Source organism: Dermacentor variabilis, chromosome 4 (genome assembly GCF_050947875.1).
Source record: "Dermacentor variabilis isolate Ectoservices chromosome 4, ASM5094787v1, whole genome shotgun sequence".
Lineage (NCBI taxonomy): Eukaryota > Metazoa > Arthropoda > Arachnida > Ixodida > Ixodidae > Dermacentor > Dermacentor variabilis.
In genome coordinates, this window is record NC_134571.1 from 188909258 (window position 1) to 188925359 (window position 16102).

General features: G+C 44.7%; 1 protein-coding gene across 1 annotated transcript in view; it reads right to left on the reverse strand.

Annotated features, from left to right (window-relative positions):
- Window positions 1–4819, reverse strand: part of Hmgcl (hydroxymethylglutaryl-CoA lyase) — a 45822-nt gene extending 41003 nt beyond the window's left edge. The window contains exon 1 of the mRNA XM_075690740.1: window positions 4145–4819. Coding sequence (XP_075546855.1) covers window positions 4145–4720 — 576 coding nt within the window. The 5' untranslated portion in view covers window positions 4721–4819. The remainder of the gene's footprint in view (window positions 1–4144) is intronic.
- Window positions 4820–16102: the final 11283 nt, after the last annotated feature.

Genomic DNA, 16102 nt, shown 5'->3' on the forward strand with positions numbered 1-16102 from the left:
CGGCAGGAAATCCAAGGCGGGGTCGCCAACTGTCTTTCGTTCTGGCATCTCTTCTGGCTTAGCGAAGCCTGTTTTCACAGTAAGAGGGGCTCTTTTGTTATTTATATAAGTAATTTACTAGTGCAGCTGAAATTAGTCTCCTTTTATTTTCCTGTTAGGGAAGGACCACTTCGTAGGTTTGCTATTTTGAACATTTAAGTTTTGTTTTATGTACCATACCAGGGCAGTGTGAGCACGTAATGTTCTTTATTCCGCCACTCATACACACTCACAAGACAGGAATATAGGGCTAGACTACTTGCTTGTTCGCTTTCAACTTTCTTACTGCGAGCTTTATAAAAACACATCTATTACCAAAGACATAGGTGACAAAAAGCATGAACCGCAGTCTAGTACCTCAGTGCCATGTGTTTGGTTGTAATGCTGAATGCTAAATTTAACGACCTCAAATTATCTTCAAAAGTAGAATACAGTGCCACTAATAAAGTTGCAAGCAACACGAATAAGCACGGTGGACGCTGATCACCTTTTTGTTTACAAAGCACCATCGTGCATCAGCCCTTGATGTGTAAAACTACTGCGTTGATCATGCTATCGCAAAGCTAGCACGACCACCCAATTCACTGTAGCCTTATGCATGCCTCACAGTTGGCGAATAAAAATGGGAATCAATTCGATTCCATCACCTGTCACAGCGCCAGTCTCGCTGGCTGTGATGCCCTGAATGAATGTGGCCGATGAATGCAATGGCACCACGGTTTGTTTTGTATTGAGTGGTAGCTTCAGAATTTTCACACCACCGAAACTACATTGCGGCACAGCATTGGCACAATTCAAATGAAAAAGGCACTTTTGGAGCTGTATGAAGGAACAAATTTCAGTCAGTGCGAATCTCGCTTTGCCCACTCTCGCCACTGTGCAAAGTTGACCGACTGTGCCTGTTTCAAACATAGCACTTAAACTTCTTACAGCAAATTCTTTGAATCAATCATTCTTGTCTAAAGCGATAAAAGAACAGAACAAATTTCAAGAAATTATTCTTAATGAATGTAACTTATCTAAATTCACATAGCCGCCTTTATAGGTCCATTGAAAAACAAAGCTAACACTTAATATTATTACGGGGATGGTAGGAGTACAAAAAGACTATATTTACGATATATATACAGGATGAGTCAGAGTAGTCAGGATGGCTGACCACCACCAACACGCAGCAGCGAGCATCTCTGATCTTCTTCTTCCTCTCTCTTCTTTCATCTTTCCGTAACAATATTATTCGGCGTGTTCACATTAGTGTTTCTGAAAACGGTTGTCACTTCTCGTTTTGATGCTCTGAACTTTGTTTAGAGCTGCTTCTTTGTATACAGTGAATTTCCATCTTCCTCATCATCAGCCTATTTATGTCCAACGCATGACAAAGGCCTCTCCCAGTGAATTACCCCCATCTTGTACCAGCTGACCCCATCTTATGCTGGCAAATTTCCTCAATTCATCACGCCCCTAATTCTCTGCTGTCCTCGACAGTGCTTTCCTTCTTTTGGCACCCATCGTGTAACTATCATAGGCTACTGGTTATTTACTATACACATTGCATGGCCTGCCAACTCCATTTCTTCCTCTTAATGTCTGCCAGAATATCGGCTACCCTTGCTTGCATTCTAATCCATACCACTGTCGTACTTGTTATGCCTATCATTTTGTGTTCCGTCGCTCGTTGCACAGTCCTGAACTTCTTCTCAAGCTTCTTTGTGAGCCTCTGAGCTTCCACCATTTATGGCAGTAAGCTACCAGTAACGATTTAATTGGTAATGCCTGCCGTATGCACTACAACCCATTCTTATTGTTCTGTAGATTTATTTCTCATGATCTGGGACCCCGTGAGTAATTGGCCTAGATAAACATACTCTTGTGCATATTCATGAGGCTGGCTACCAATAAATGATTTTCATTCTTTAGCCAGCCTATTGAACTAATTTACATCTACACTGTGAAACCTGAATATAACAAACCTGGATAAAGCAACTTATTTGCACAGACATGTGAAACTTAGTAACCAATACTCATCTAACTTAAGTCCCTCACAACAGACTGGACAGTGGATACATTAAGCATGAGGCATCTGCTGCCAGCACCACAAAGCCACTTCCATGCAGCAAACAAAGTGATCAGGGGAGTTACTTTTATAGCTCTGTTTGTTATGCTTTTCTTGACCATGCATGCAAGAATACTTGGAGAATATTAAAGAAAGATCTTATCGATTGCTTACACATATGTCACATGGCTGGGGTGCGTAAAGGCACTAGCACAGTGTTTTCTTTTCGACAATGCAGCTTCGTGGGGCTTGGTGCAGCAAGCAGAGCATTTTCAAGATGACGACAAAGAAGCCGCGCGCTTTGCTGTTTTCCGGGAACGCAATATGACCGTCTGTTACTGGGGTTGTCTAAGCTATACTTGCCCAAGTGTTTTTGGGAGTGTGTATTTTTCCAGTGATCTATAGTTTCAACAGCAAGGCATAGAAGCGTGGATTCTTGTTCCAGAAGTGACAGTGCAACTGGGACAATCAACTGACGATAAACGGACACAAGGTTAGCTTAGTCTTGGTGAACTGCACTTCTCCACGGGAGATAACAAATTCTATATACTGAACTGCTGCCAGTTCAATGTCGGCATTGTGCGCATCTACAGTGTTATCAAGAAATGCTAGTGTCATCTTTTATAGAGAAGAAGAAGCAAGGCATGCGGAGTTGAGAATGAGCATTGACCATGGGAGCTAGCACAAGGAGCACAGGTGTGTGGAGAGGGGGTGGGTGGGAATTTCAAGTTGAGGACAAGATGCCTGGTAGGCGGCAAAGGTTCCGACTGCTTTTACACTTCCTAGTGGCCATGTGCAACAATCATTTAATCCAGGTTAATCTTTAATATATATTAATTCTTTTCGACATCTACGCTGTTCGTCATACTACTGGTGGCTAACAAAACGCATCATTAATTTAAAATTAAATTAAGGGGTTTAACATGCCAAACCCACTTTCTGGTTATGAGGCATGCCATAGTGGAGGACTCCGGAAATTCGGACCACCTGAGGTTTTCTAACGGGCGCCTATATCTAAGTACACGGGTGTTTTTCGCATTTTGCCCCACATGAAAATGCAGCCGCCGTGGCCTGGATTCGATCCCGCGACCTCGTGCTCAGCAGCCCAACATTGTAGCCACTAAGCAACCACAACGGGTCACAATGCATCATGAAATTTCACTTACGTTTGTTATAAGCAAGTTTCGAAAGGGCGAATTAACTGATATATATGAAACTGCTTTTTGACGTAATAGTACTGCGGAAACCTGCAAAGTGGAGAGAAGTAATTAATAAAGGGAAAATCAGACATCCACCTGTTCGTGGATGTCTGATTCCACGAACGGTGAAATTCCTCCTGGACCAGGACGAATTTTTCTTCAGCTTGAGGCTTTTCTTTCGAGGAACCTGTATGGGTTTCCTTTGTAGCAATTGCTACGAAAGGGTGGATGTCTGATTTTCCCTTTATCAAACTATTTTTTGTTTCTTTCTTTTGGCAAGGATGACTGTTCCTTATAATGAGGTTCGACTTATCTTAATATCAATGCCTTTACTATTCTTCCATCCATTTCTTCCATCAATGACCTGTCGGTTTAAATCTGATACTTTGGCACAAACTAGAAAGTTCTTGCAACAATACAGTTGCGTACAGTATCCGTATCTAATACGTGTGTCCCACGACGCACCTTTGATCGCGATCAAGCCCGGTCCGGATCGGATTTCTCGGTCGCGATTGGTGTCTTAGCGCAAGCTGCGACAGGGAGCCAATCGCGGTCGAGTATTTCGCTACGCATCGGACTTGATCGCGATCGAAAGTGAACGTGTGACACCCGTATAAGTCATGGTACCCTTTGCTCACTGATACGTGCACGTAAATCTGAACAGCACAGGTGCTCACAGGAAGGTGGAGACTGAAGCCAACGTTTTGACAAAGAAACTTGTCTGCGTACGTGAGCCCGTTGTCTTCGCCCTGATGAAGACAGATTCCTTTGTCGAAACGTTGGATCCAGTGGCATGGCCCATTCGAATGCTGTTGGTTACCTACTGCATCACCTATGCCATCATCCCACCAACCTGAGTGCCGAGGGCTTGATTCGGGTACCATCCCAGTGCCATTTCGAATCGCCGGAACGGCTCCAAGGAGCGCACGAGGTACGAGTCGCCATCGAGGAAGATGCCGCCGAACTTGCGCAGAATCCGGAGCCTGGTGATATCCGACGCGTGGTAGATGGAGCTGAGCCGCTTGCCGAATATGTTGCGCGGCCTCTTGACGGTCGCGAGCCGCAAGCCGGGAATCCCGGCGACCAGTGGCCAGTGAGGACTCGAGCGCGTCGACTCCTCGCACCGGTCGCAATGCACGATGAGCGAGGTGGGCCGCTGTTGTATCCACGCGGCTCGGATGCAAACAGCCTCAGTGAAGGTGAGTGATGCGTTGCCTAGGCGTACGAAGTGAACGACGTTGGGAACGATTGGCCAGTCGAAGCCCGTCACGTTGTCGGCATTGTCGAAGTCCACGATGTCCCCGGCCCACCAGTTCCGTACGGAGGCGGAGAGACGGCCCGTGCGGTCTGTCCGTCGGTAAAGGGCACGGAATAAGAAGAAAGTAGCGACGATGACTACTAAAAGGATTATGCGATGCGTGTAACGCATAGAGCTCCGTTGACATTGTACGACCAATGTTCAACTTAGCAGGCAGCACGAGCTTTGTTTGTCAACAAAACTTCCACGCCCGCGTCCGCGTCGAATTAACTTGAGAGAAAGAAAAGAGAGAGAGAGAGAGAAAGAAAAGAGAGAGCACTGGATAAAAGTAGAACGTTGGCATGCTTGAAGCATTTTGAGGAAGCCACCATCAATTTCCACGAATTAGAATTTTACCACGTTCTCACCAAAGCGTTAATATTATAAACGCCTATTTACAAAATCTATTTACCGTACTCACCGCACGAGCAAGAAAAATTATATCTGTCAATTTTAATAGCTAAAGTGTTGTTCATAATGGGCCCTGAGATCACAAATGTTCATTCAGGATCTCGGATGCCACGTCCGCGTTATGTCGATGAGCCTGAATGCCGCCGAGCAGGCAGCAAGCAATTTTGGTGAAAAATAGGTGCTTTCAATGTGAGCGAAACAAACTCACATAAGATCGTGCACGTGAACGGCGGCGGCAAAGTCTACTGTCACCGATGCTGGAAAGAGGAGATCGCTGGCGGAAGGGGCAGAAAAGCAAAGCGACGTGTTCTGTCGAACTCAGTGGCACTGTCGTGCACCTCTCGCCGGAGTTGAAGATTTAAAAGGAAAGTAAACATGTCCGCAAGCAAAAGGAGGCATTGCCACAACCAACTGAGTTTTGTAAGAGGCGTTTATAGAGGTTTGGTGGCAGAAGAGTTGGGAGACCACAAACAGAGGCGTACAAAAACAATATTCCCAATAGTGGGTCAGAAATTTTGACGCTGGGAATTCTCTCTCTCTCTCTCTCTCTCTCTGTGTGAGTGTGTGTGTGTGTGTGTGTGTGTGTGTGTGTGTGTGTGTGTGTGTGTGTGTGTGTGTGTGTGTGTGTGTGTGTGTGTGTGTGTGTGTGTGCGTGCGTGCGTGCGTGTGTGTGTGTGCGTGTGTGTCACAGAGATGGGTAGAGCATTAGGTAAAATAACAGCAACAGCTTGGTGGCGCAAGCCACCACCCCATTTCAACTTCGACGCTCATAGCATTCGTCCACACATATAGTATCGTCCCAAATTTTGACGAAATGTATTTTAAGAAGAGATGGAAATCAATCCAGCCACCGTGCGGTTTGAATTAGAACGCCCTGCACGGCAATGTGTAAACCAGGCCATCGCGCCACTATCTTTCTTTCTACTCGAAAAAACGGACTCCATGGACGGTTGGACGGATGGATGTTATGAGGGTCCCTTTACCTATTGCGAACTATGCTTTTGTACGGCTCCGTTTTTCGTCGTTTCCATACTTCCACTAATCTTCCAATAAATCGCCTTTTACTAATCTCTATTACGGACATGTTTACTTTTCCCTGCTCTCGCTGAACCCAAGGGCTTCAAGAAAGCCAGTGGTGCCTAAACTGACATCTGGGCAGACGTCTTCACATTTTAATAAAACATGCTCCATCGTTTCCCTACCTTTACCGCAGCAAGCTAGCACATGCTCTTCTTCCTTATATCTCGCGTTTTAGGTGCGTGTTCTAAGGCATCCCGATCTCGCTTCGAAAAGTAATTTCCACGACCATACAGGCCGCATACTTGCTGGTAAGTTTCCTAGTTCTGTTCCTCCACTGTCAATCAATATTTTTCCTGTGCAGATACCTAAACACTCTCCAAACCCATTTACTTTCGTCCATATTCCTCAGTCGTTCTTCATAATCAATTTTACTGTGAGCTTCCCTCCCTTCAAAACTAGTCCAGCCCATATCACCCAGCACAGCTTCATTTGTAGTCTTCCCGTGAGTGCCCAATACGAGGCGTCCCACTGACCTTTTGTTCTCATCGAATCCTGATTGTAACCCCGATTTAAAGCAAACAACCGCATTTCCACAAGTAGGTCCGGGAACCATTACACCTTTCCACATACACCGGAGCACCTCGTGCCTAACGTATCCCCATGGCGCTCTGTGCTTCATTATAACTGCCCCATTTCTCTTCCCCTTCACTGTTATTGTTTTTCCTGTGTTTCCATATATCTATTGCCTTCGTTTATCGATATACCAAGGCATTTATATTCTTTTAGCCGAGGTATTTCCTGGCCCTATATTGCAACTGTCTGTTCATTGCTTAGAATGACAGACAGCTGAGCTAGTTGGTAAGGATTCATTATGCAAAAAGGAGGTGAGGTGTGCAGACAGGACACAAGAGTAGAGAAGTGGACAACACGAACGCCGACTATCAACTGAAGGGAGCACTGAGGCGAAAAAAAGAAAGAAGACACAAAACTGATCTGCGCAAGCTCTGGAATGGTATACCACCACGTGTCGGTCGGGTACACGTGCCGGTCTACTTGATAGATAACTGTTAAGGCACTTAATCTCTTCCTCATATAAAGTAACCGAAGGCTGACTCATGCGCGCACTTCCACCATTATAGATATGCCATACCTCTACCATAAGACGTGTATCTTCATTCTTATGCCTGTACAATATCGCGCATTCATCTAACTCTGGCGTGCAGTTACAATCTTGGCAATGTAGGGAAAAATTAGCAGGCGATCCACCTTTTATGTTCCATTAGCCTTTGATTAATACACCGCCCCGTTTGCCCTACGTAGAACTGGCCACAGCTAAGGGGAGTGTTATAAACCACACCGACAGTCAGTAAAACCAGGTAAAACTGTTGTTCTTATTGTGCTTCACAGGACAAATATCTGTTCTTTTCTTTTTTTGCCTTTTACCTGCTCTTTTTTCCTCTGCACGGCAGCGCATATCTTACCTAACCTATCGGGCGCAGTGAAAGCGAAATTAACATCATATTGTCACGTGGTGGTGACGTTGAAGAACACAGTGGTAATACTGTGAAAGAAACTAACTTTTATTGGGCGAACCTGTGCCCACAAAAACAGGCTGCACTTATGACACAACGATAGCGGCGAACACGGTCGGCGATCGTCGAAAATCTGATCAGCGGGCCAAGCGCGTCGGCTTTTATACAGCTGTTGTCGAATGTTCCAGACTAATCGTTCGGACCCACGTGCCTTCCACAAAGTTCTACACCATTCGCGTCAGGTGATGAAATCAGATAACATAAGGTTCGGTGACAACAGACAGCGGATAGAAGCATCGATAACTTTCCAGAAACTTCGGGCACATGCAGGCGCGTCCCACGCTGTGCGATTACATTTGTTAGGCGGCGAAACGTGGTTGCCCGATAAAGATAAGTACACGTGTCAATATCTACTTGCAACTTTTTTAAGCCTGTGCGACACTGAATGAATGTACGGAATAGCCACTACTCTTTTTTTGCTATTACTTCTTTCTGTAATCACGTCCGTCCCCCTCGAAACCGACTTCTTTAGGCGTTCATCCAATGTGGACACTTTTACACTAGGATAACCTGCTTCTAATAGGCGCCAGAACTGCGCATCAAAACTGGCGCTCATTTTGTGCATGCAGGATCTGGTGAGAACAGACTTAAGGCACGACATGGCAATTCCGTTTTTTTAATACCTTGGAATGCTTGAATTGAAAGTTTAACAACGGCTTCGACGATCGAATTTAAGCTTTATGGTGGAGGATTAAAGTTTACCAAGGAATTTCCTCAGCGACGCGTAATTCAGTTTCTAGACATTTCCTTGGTCTTCGGAGAAAATCACGTTTGTTTGGCAGTACTCCCCAACATCTTCGTGACGAACTGACGAAGTCTTCACCGCCTTCTGCTTTCCGCACGCGCGATCGCACCACTTTTTTCTGTTTGCTACCGCGTTTGCATTCTACCAGACTCACTTGTGCCCTCAGCTGCTAGTCTGAGGGCCCCGCACTGAGTTAAATCATCATTACTGGTTCACCAAGGCGCAGTGGCGTAGCTAGGTCGTCTGGCACCCGGGGCCCTTAGCTCTTCTGTCACCCCCCCCCCCCCCCCCCCCGGGTGTAGTCGAGGAACGCGAGGATATCGACAATTTTCGGGCGTCTTCAGACGTATATGACACCCCCCCCCCCTACTGGCCCCGTGCACCCGGGGCCCACGGCCCCCCGGCCCCCCCTGTTGCTACGCCACTGCCAAGGCGACGTTCCAACGTCAGGACCATTATTGCAATTGAACTGCTCGCTTCGCACAATTCCTGTTGCGCCCCAACAGTCAGAAAAATGTGGCCCGCTGTCTCACCGCCATATATGGGGCGCCTATCGCCATAGAAGTACTTTCAATGCCTTATATCTGTGTATTGGTAGAGTGCCCTTTACTTAACTCATCTTGGGAGGAGTTAAAGTTAATCAGTACTGCTCTATGAAGTTGCATGATTTTTTCCATAGTGTATTGTATTAGCCCACAAGTGGCGGAACTATGTAGTAATAATGTATTTTCCTTTAAACATAGGCACCACTCGGGTCACCCTCCAGTCTCTTTGCAACTTCCCTGACAATGAAGAGACAACACCTACGAAACTTTGCAACAATCTCCCCTTATCGGTGAAGGAAAGCTTTTGGAATACCGTCAGGGCTGCGTGATAGTATTGGTCCCAAATTATGCAATAAAAATAATATAACAGGATTAGCAATAAAACAGGCATCACATGAACAGCAGACAGGAACATTATTTGCACACGCACCATTAGGGGAAAGGCCTTTCCCTGCCAGGCCTCAGTTAGACTAATTGAGATGTATCGCTTCGCTAATGTAGCTCGAGAATCGTAGCAGGTCATATTTAATGAGGCTTGATAGTGACGTATTGAAATCGTAATACACTGCCCGGTGTACTACAAGTGCAACTTTGCAATTGGGATCTTCGGTTAAGATAGGAACAGCAAGCATCTTTTTTGTTCCCTTTATGTTGCGCTTCAACTGAATCATGTCCCGTGACATCTGAGGCGTCTGCTTGGATATTTTTCTTTTTGTTGGCTCGGCCCAAAGCTAAAGATACAAATGGTTTTAAAACAATTCTAAAGCATGAGAATATCACTACCAGTGAAATCGGTGAAACTTGTTTACAAATAGCACATTACGCTTGCGTCATTGGCATGCTAGAGGACTTTAGGACATCTTAAAGACAACATGTTTCTTTTTTTACATGAACAAGGAGTAATGAAAGGTTCACAATATTGTGACCAAAGAGGCGTTGCTGATTTGTAACAGCATACTGATTAAAATTATGAAGTGCAAAGAAACGTCCAAAGGAGAATGCGGCGGTGGGTAAGTTGGTTAACAGACGTAACAAAGCAACGAATCCAGTTTGGCACTCCCTCTAGTCTGGTCCTTTGGTTGTTTTTTGCGCACACTCTATAGTGCCAAAGTAGAAGCTTGGATCTTAAACACACGTTGGTTATTCAAGAATATAAAATAAATCACGCGTTTTATAAGTCTTAAATAACAACCACATGTTTGTCGCCCACATGTTCTTAAAGGGACTGACAAATGGCCAGAATGTGTTGTGAGACGTTGATGGAAATGAAATGATCATAATTTATAATTATAGAATGCAGCATGCTGTTCTCAATTTTAGAGTGAATTAGAATGTTAAAGTGGCAAAGAAAGTCTTAAAAACCAGTAAGTGGCGGGACTCGGCGGTGAAGTCTTAGTACTTTGGATGTATTCTATGAGATTACTGCACATAAGTCGACTGTTGTTAAGTACAGCATAATTATTGCTTAATATGGCAGCTGGCATATTATTAGACACTTGCGCATTATTCTGTGCTTCGGAAACCAAAATTCACGCGTGGCTACGGAAACGCGCTGAACTCCGCATCACGTGTAAAAGCGTCGTTTCGCTTTCGATCCTATTGGTTTCGCTTTCATTGGCTAACTACTAAAGCAGTTTCATTTCCCGAAATGCCGGCATGGGGCCAGGTATCCACTGGAACTTTATGCAATTCCCAGCAATCTTAGCCCTGTGGTAAAGATAAGCAATGTCAAATGCTCCAGGTTGATTGATTAGGATGAAGCTACCAGAAATGAACTCCAATACCGCAAGTTCAAAAGAACATTTTTTACAAAAGCCGACGCTTCAAACATTGCAAAAAAAAATATGCCCATCAAGAAAAAGACCGCATCTCGAATCTGCCACTTCACCAAGATAACTTCCTGCGTTACATTGAGCCAGAAATGAGACCGAAAATTCCACGACCACTTCTTCGACACTTAGAGACATTGTGCCATCGTCTTCGACTGAACGTGGTATACGCGAACAATTATCTGTACCGCATAGGGCTTACTACTAACCCATACTGTGATAACTGTCGCAACTTAGATACAATTGAGCACATATTACTAGAATGCCCCGCGTACCGCGACGAGAGACAATTTTTTGAGCAACAAATGGACATGACTTGCCACGAACCGTTAACGTTACCGAGCATCTTAGGTCCAATGCCCGGCCCTTCAATACAGCGACGGGTTTTAGATTTATTGTTCAAATACCTGACAGAAATCGGTGTAATAGGAAAGCTTTAAAAATTGCACACTACATATACAAATTTACCCGCCATGTCACCTGTAAATATTAATATCAGGTCCACTCGGACATTTCATATTTATTTTTATCACTCTTTTTCTCCCACTATCTTCTGGAATCTTTTAATCCCATTCCCCATCCCTATAAAGAGTAGCATGCCAGCGGTTATATACTCGCCGGCAAAATTCTGTTTTTCTAATAAAGAGCGCTCTCTCTCTCTCTAAAGCAGTTGGACAGGAAACATATTATCGCATACATCATTTAACAATTCCGAAAAAAGGAATCGCACGCACATCGGCTTGATAAACAAAATCATACTTTCTCACAGCTACGGCCGCACTTTCGGTGTGCCTTCCACTAATGCCGGTGTATAATCGCTATCGCGCTCACCTATCACCGTTTTCAGCATGCTTCGACGAAGATGCAATGACGACAATGACATGGCAATGGTATGAGTACATAACTATGAGTGCATGACCACAATGGCATATGTTGACGATTATATCACGAAGCCTCTGTGACGGTTATTCCATGACGACGACGGTATCGTGAGAGTCGGATGACAGAGCGGGAATGACGATGATGGAACTACCATGACAGCATTACGACCACGCGTACATACCGTGTGGCCCTAGTTGGTAGACAGCTTGGGCCACTGGGTCGGCGTAGAAGGCGCGACGACGGCTGCGTGATGAGAGTAAGATATCACGAAGGTGGAATGACGATGCAGGAACGAACACTGCCACATCGCATCACGAGCACATACCGAGTGGCCCTAGCTGGTAGACAGCTTGGGCCACTGAGTCGGCGTAGAAGGCGTGACGACGGCTGCGTGATGACAATAGGATATCACGAAGGTGGAATGACGATGAAGGAACGAATGATGATGATGATGATATGTGGGGTTTTATGGCGCAAGGGCCACTCATGGCCAAAGAGCGCCAGGCAATGTTTTAATGGAGTCAGTGATGCAAGTAATGATCAATGGCGTCGTGGTTGGCTATAACGATGGAACCTGGCTGTATAGGGGCCTTAAAACAATAGTAAATTAATATATATCTATTAAAATTGTCACAGTGACTTTTTTGATGTACTACGAATTTAAAAGATATGTTCTCATGGAGGGATGGAATAAAATATGTAAATGCCAATAGCACTATTGCCTCAAGAGGCCCTTAAGTGCAAGGGCCTGTAGGCACGTGCTCTACAAAATGTTACTCTCGCAGCAGCAGCGTCTGGTAAGATGCTGTGCTACGAATCTGTTGGCCCTATAACTTGTAATGAATTAACATCTTCCAGATAGTTAAAAACGTACTTTCTGTGAAAAAACAGGTCAGCACCAAGCAACATTGCAGGATGAAAAGGAATGTTTTGTCGGTAGGCTAGAGGGAAGTGTTTTTTTCTTTTAGTTTCCGTTTCTCTACACTCCAGCTTGACATGGAGGACGGTTAGTGTCTCGCCACATCTACAGCATATGGGAGGTTCGCTACCGGTCAAGAGATAAGAGTGCGTGCCATACGTATGACCTATCCGAAGGCGGCAGAAAATGACCTCGATTCGCCGTATTTTTGTTATCGGTGGGAAATTTCGTAATTGTGGCTCGATCAAATGGAGTTAATTAGAGGTTTCGGTGTCCCACTTCTGTTGCCAATACCGCCTAAGTTTCTTGCGCAAAAATGGCTTTAAGTCTGAGGCAGGGATACCTACGGAACAGTTGCCAGCTTTCGTTGCAATGGATGTGGCAATTTCATCTGCAAGCATGCTGCCCTTAATGCCTCTGTGCCCAGGTACCCAACATATTATGACGTGCTGATTAGATGTATATGCTGTGCACAGGAGCGAATATAGCTCATTGAGTACAGGATTGTTGCGTTTCTGGAGTGACTTTAGGGATTTTACGACACTAAGGGAGTCTGTGACTATAATGGCCCTTTGCAATTTCATTTTCTTGATATGTTTAACAGCTGTCAGTACAGCATATGCCTCAGCAGTGAATATGCTTGTTTGTGGGTGCAGGACGTTGGAGTCTGAAAATGATGGACCGACGGCTGCATACGAAACACCGGCATGCGACTTTGAGGCAGCTGTGTAAAATTCCTCGCAAGAGTACTTCGACTGAAGTTCAAGAAAGTGCATTTCAATGTGTACCTGGGGAGCGTTCTTCGTTATTTCAACGAACGAAGTATCACACTCAATGAGCTGCCATTGCCACGGCGGACATAGCATGACAGGAGCCATAAGAGGATTTTCAAAAAGTGGAACATCCATTTCTTGACTGAGTTTCCGTACACGCAGTGAGAAGGGTTCTCTAACTGCTGGTCGATTATTAAATAAAGTTGCAGATGTCATGTTGTTTACACTTGGGTAAGAGGGATGCTCACGGTTTGCATTTACCTTCAGAAAATACATAAAGCTTGAGTACGACTTCTGAAAATGAAGCGACCACTTATTAGTTTCAACGTAAAGACTCCCCACAGGACTTGTCCTGAAGGCACCGGTCGCGAGGCGGATATCTTGGTGATGAACAGGATCCAGCATCTTCAATGCACTAGGGCTAGCCGAATGATAAACTATTGCCCCATAATCTAAGCATGTTCGAATGAGGCTCTTGTAAAGGTTCAGGATGCATTTCTTATCACTACCCCACGTTGTGTGTGACAAAATTTTAAGAATGTTCATGGTTTTTAGGCATTTGTTTCTGAGGTACTTCAGGTGTGAAATAAAGGTTAATTTCGTGTCTAAAATAACGCCTAAAAATTTGTGTTCTGTGCTCACAGGTGTGTGCTGTCCCTGAAGTTCAACTTCAGGATTTGCTATGAGACCTCTTTTTTGAGTGAAAAGAAGACAGGTACTCTTGTTGACATTGAGCGTAAAGCCATTTTCATCAGCCCACTTAGACACCTTGTTTAAACAAAGCTGTACTTGTCGCTCGCAGATAGCGAGATTACATGACTTAAATCCAATCTGAACGTCATCAAGATATACTGAATAAAATATACTACGCGGTATTGATGAGCGCAAGGAATTCATTTTTATGATAAAAAGTGTGCATCTAAGCACGTCACCTTGCGGTACCCCAGTTTCCTGTAGAAATGGTCTCGAGAGAACATTACCAATTCTGACACGGAATGTGCGATTTGATAAATAGCTTTCGATTACATGAAGCATTTTTCCGCGGATGCCCAACTCTGATAAGTCACGTAGAATTCCATACCGCCACGTGGTGTCGTAAGCCTTTTCCATGTCTAAGAATACAGAAAGAAAGAACTGTTTGTGTATGAAAGCGTCGCGAATATATGCTTCAATGCGAACGAGGTGGTCTGTCGTCGATCGGCCTTCCCTAAAACCACACTGATATGGATCAAGGAGCTTGTTTGATTCAAGGAAGTGCAAGAGCCTGCGATTTATCATTTTCTCAAAGAGCTTACATAGACAACTTGTGAGTGCTATGGGCCGGTAGCTTGCCACAGAGGACGGATCTTTACCTTGTTTCAAGACAGGGACTACAATCGCCTCTTTCCATGCCAATAGAATGTCTCCTGTTTTCCAGATAGTGTTGAAAATAGACAACAGAGCCATCTGCGTGTCAGGGTGAAGATGTTTTATCATTATGTACATGATTCTGTCGGCTCCTGGCGCAGATTTCCTGCAGCCGTTCAAGGAAGCTTTGAACTCAGCAATGCTTAAAGGATGATTATACGGTTCACTTCCACTAGCTTTACGGTTCAGCGCCTTACTTTCAGCTATCTGTTTACGTTGCTGGAATGACTGCGAGTAGTTCGCAGAGCTAGAAACTCGCTCGAAGTGTCCTCCCAGAGCATTCGCCTGGTCTTGAAGGCTGTGGCCTTCATCATCAACCAAAGGAATGTTGTAGGTTTGTCGAGTAATTAATTTTCTTAGCCTGTTCCAGAATTTTGCTTCTTGTGTATAGGAATTTATGCTTGTGACGTATTTTTCCCAGCTTTCTCTTTTAGCGATACGACGCGTTCGTCTGCCTTTGGATTTCACGTGCTTAAAGTTGATGAGGTTTTCTGCCGTTGGAGATTGACGTAGTAAACGCCAGGCTTTGTTTTGCTCCTTACGCGCATTCTTGCATTGCTCATTCCACCACGGCACGCGCCTCTTTTTTGTAGTCCCCTTTGTTTGTGGAACGCACTCTATTGCAGCGTCAATTATAAAAGCGGTAAAATAAGCAATAGCATCGTTCACACTAAAATCTTTAAAAGTGCTTCGCTGCATCTCGGTGATTTCCTCAAATTTTTTCCAATCTGCGGATGCAACTTTCCATTGAGTGGGGTGTGGTAGGAATTCATTTTGTTCTAAAGCTTTGAGGCAGATGGGAAAATGATCACTCCCATATGGGTTTTTGACTACCTCCCATTCTAGGCAAGGTACAAGTGTAGCCGAGCAGATAGCTAAATCTATCGCAGAGTACGTGCCATGTGCTGTGCTATAGAATGTCGGCTCCTTTTTATTTAATATGCATGCACCTGAAGAAACAAGGAAATTTTCTATTAAGCGCCCTTTGACATCGCATCGAGAGTCTCCCCAGAGAGTATGGTGCGCGTTGAAATCCCCAACGAGTACGTAGGGCTCAGGCAGCTCATCGATTAGACTAAGAAATTCTGTTCTTTGGAGTCGATATTGGGGTGGTATATACACAGAAGAGATTGTAATGAGTTTACCTAACAGTAAGGCTCGAACCGCAATTGCCTCAAGCGGCGTTCGGAGTTCCAAGGCCTGGCATGCTACACGCTTATCAACTATAATCGCGACACCACCGGACGAAGCAAAAGCATCGTCACGGTCCTTGCGAAAAATGTTAAATTGGGGTAGAAATCCTGTCTGTGTAAGTTTTAAATGGGTCTCTTGCACACACAGCACCTTTGGATTATATTTACGCAAGAGTTCCTTGACATCATCGAGGTTAT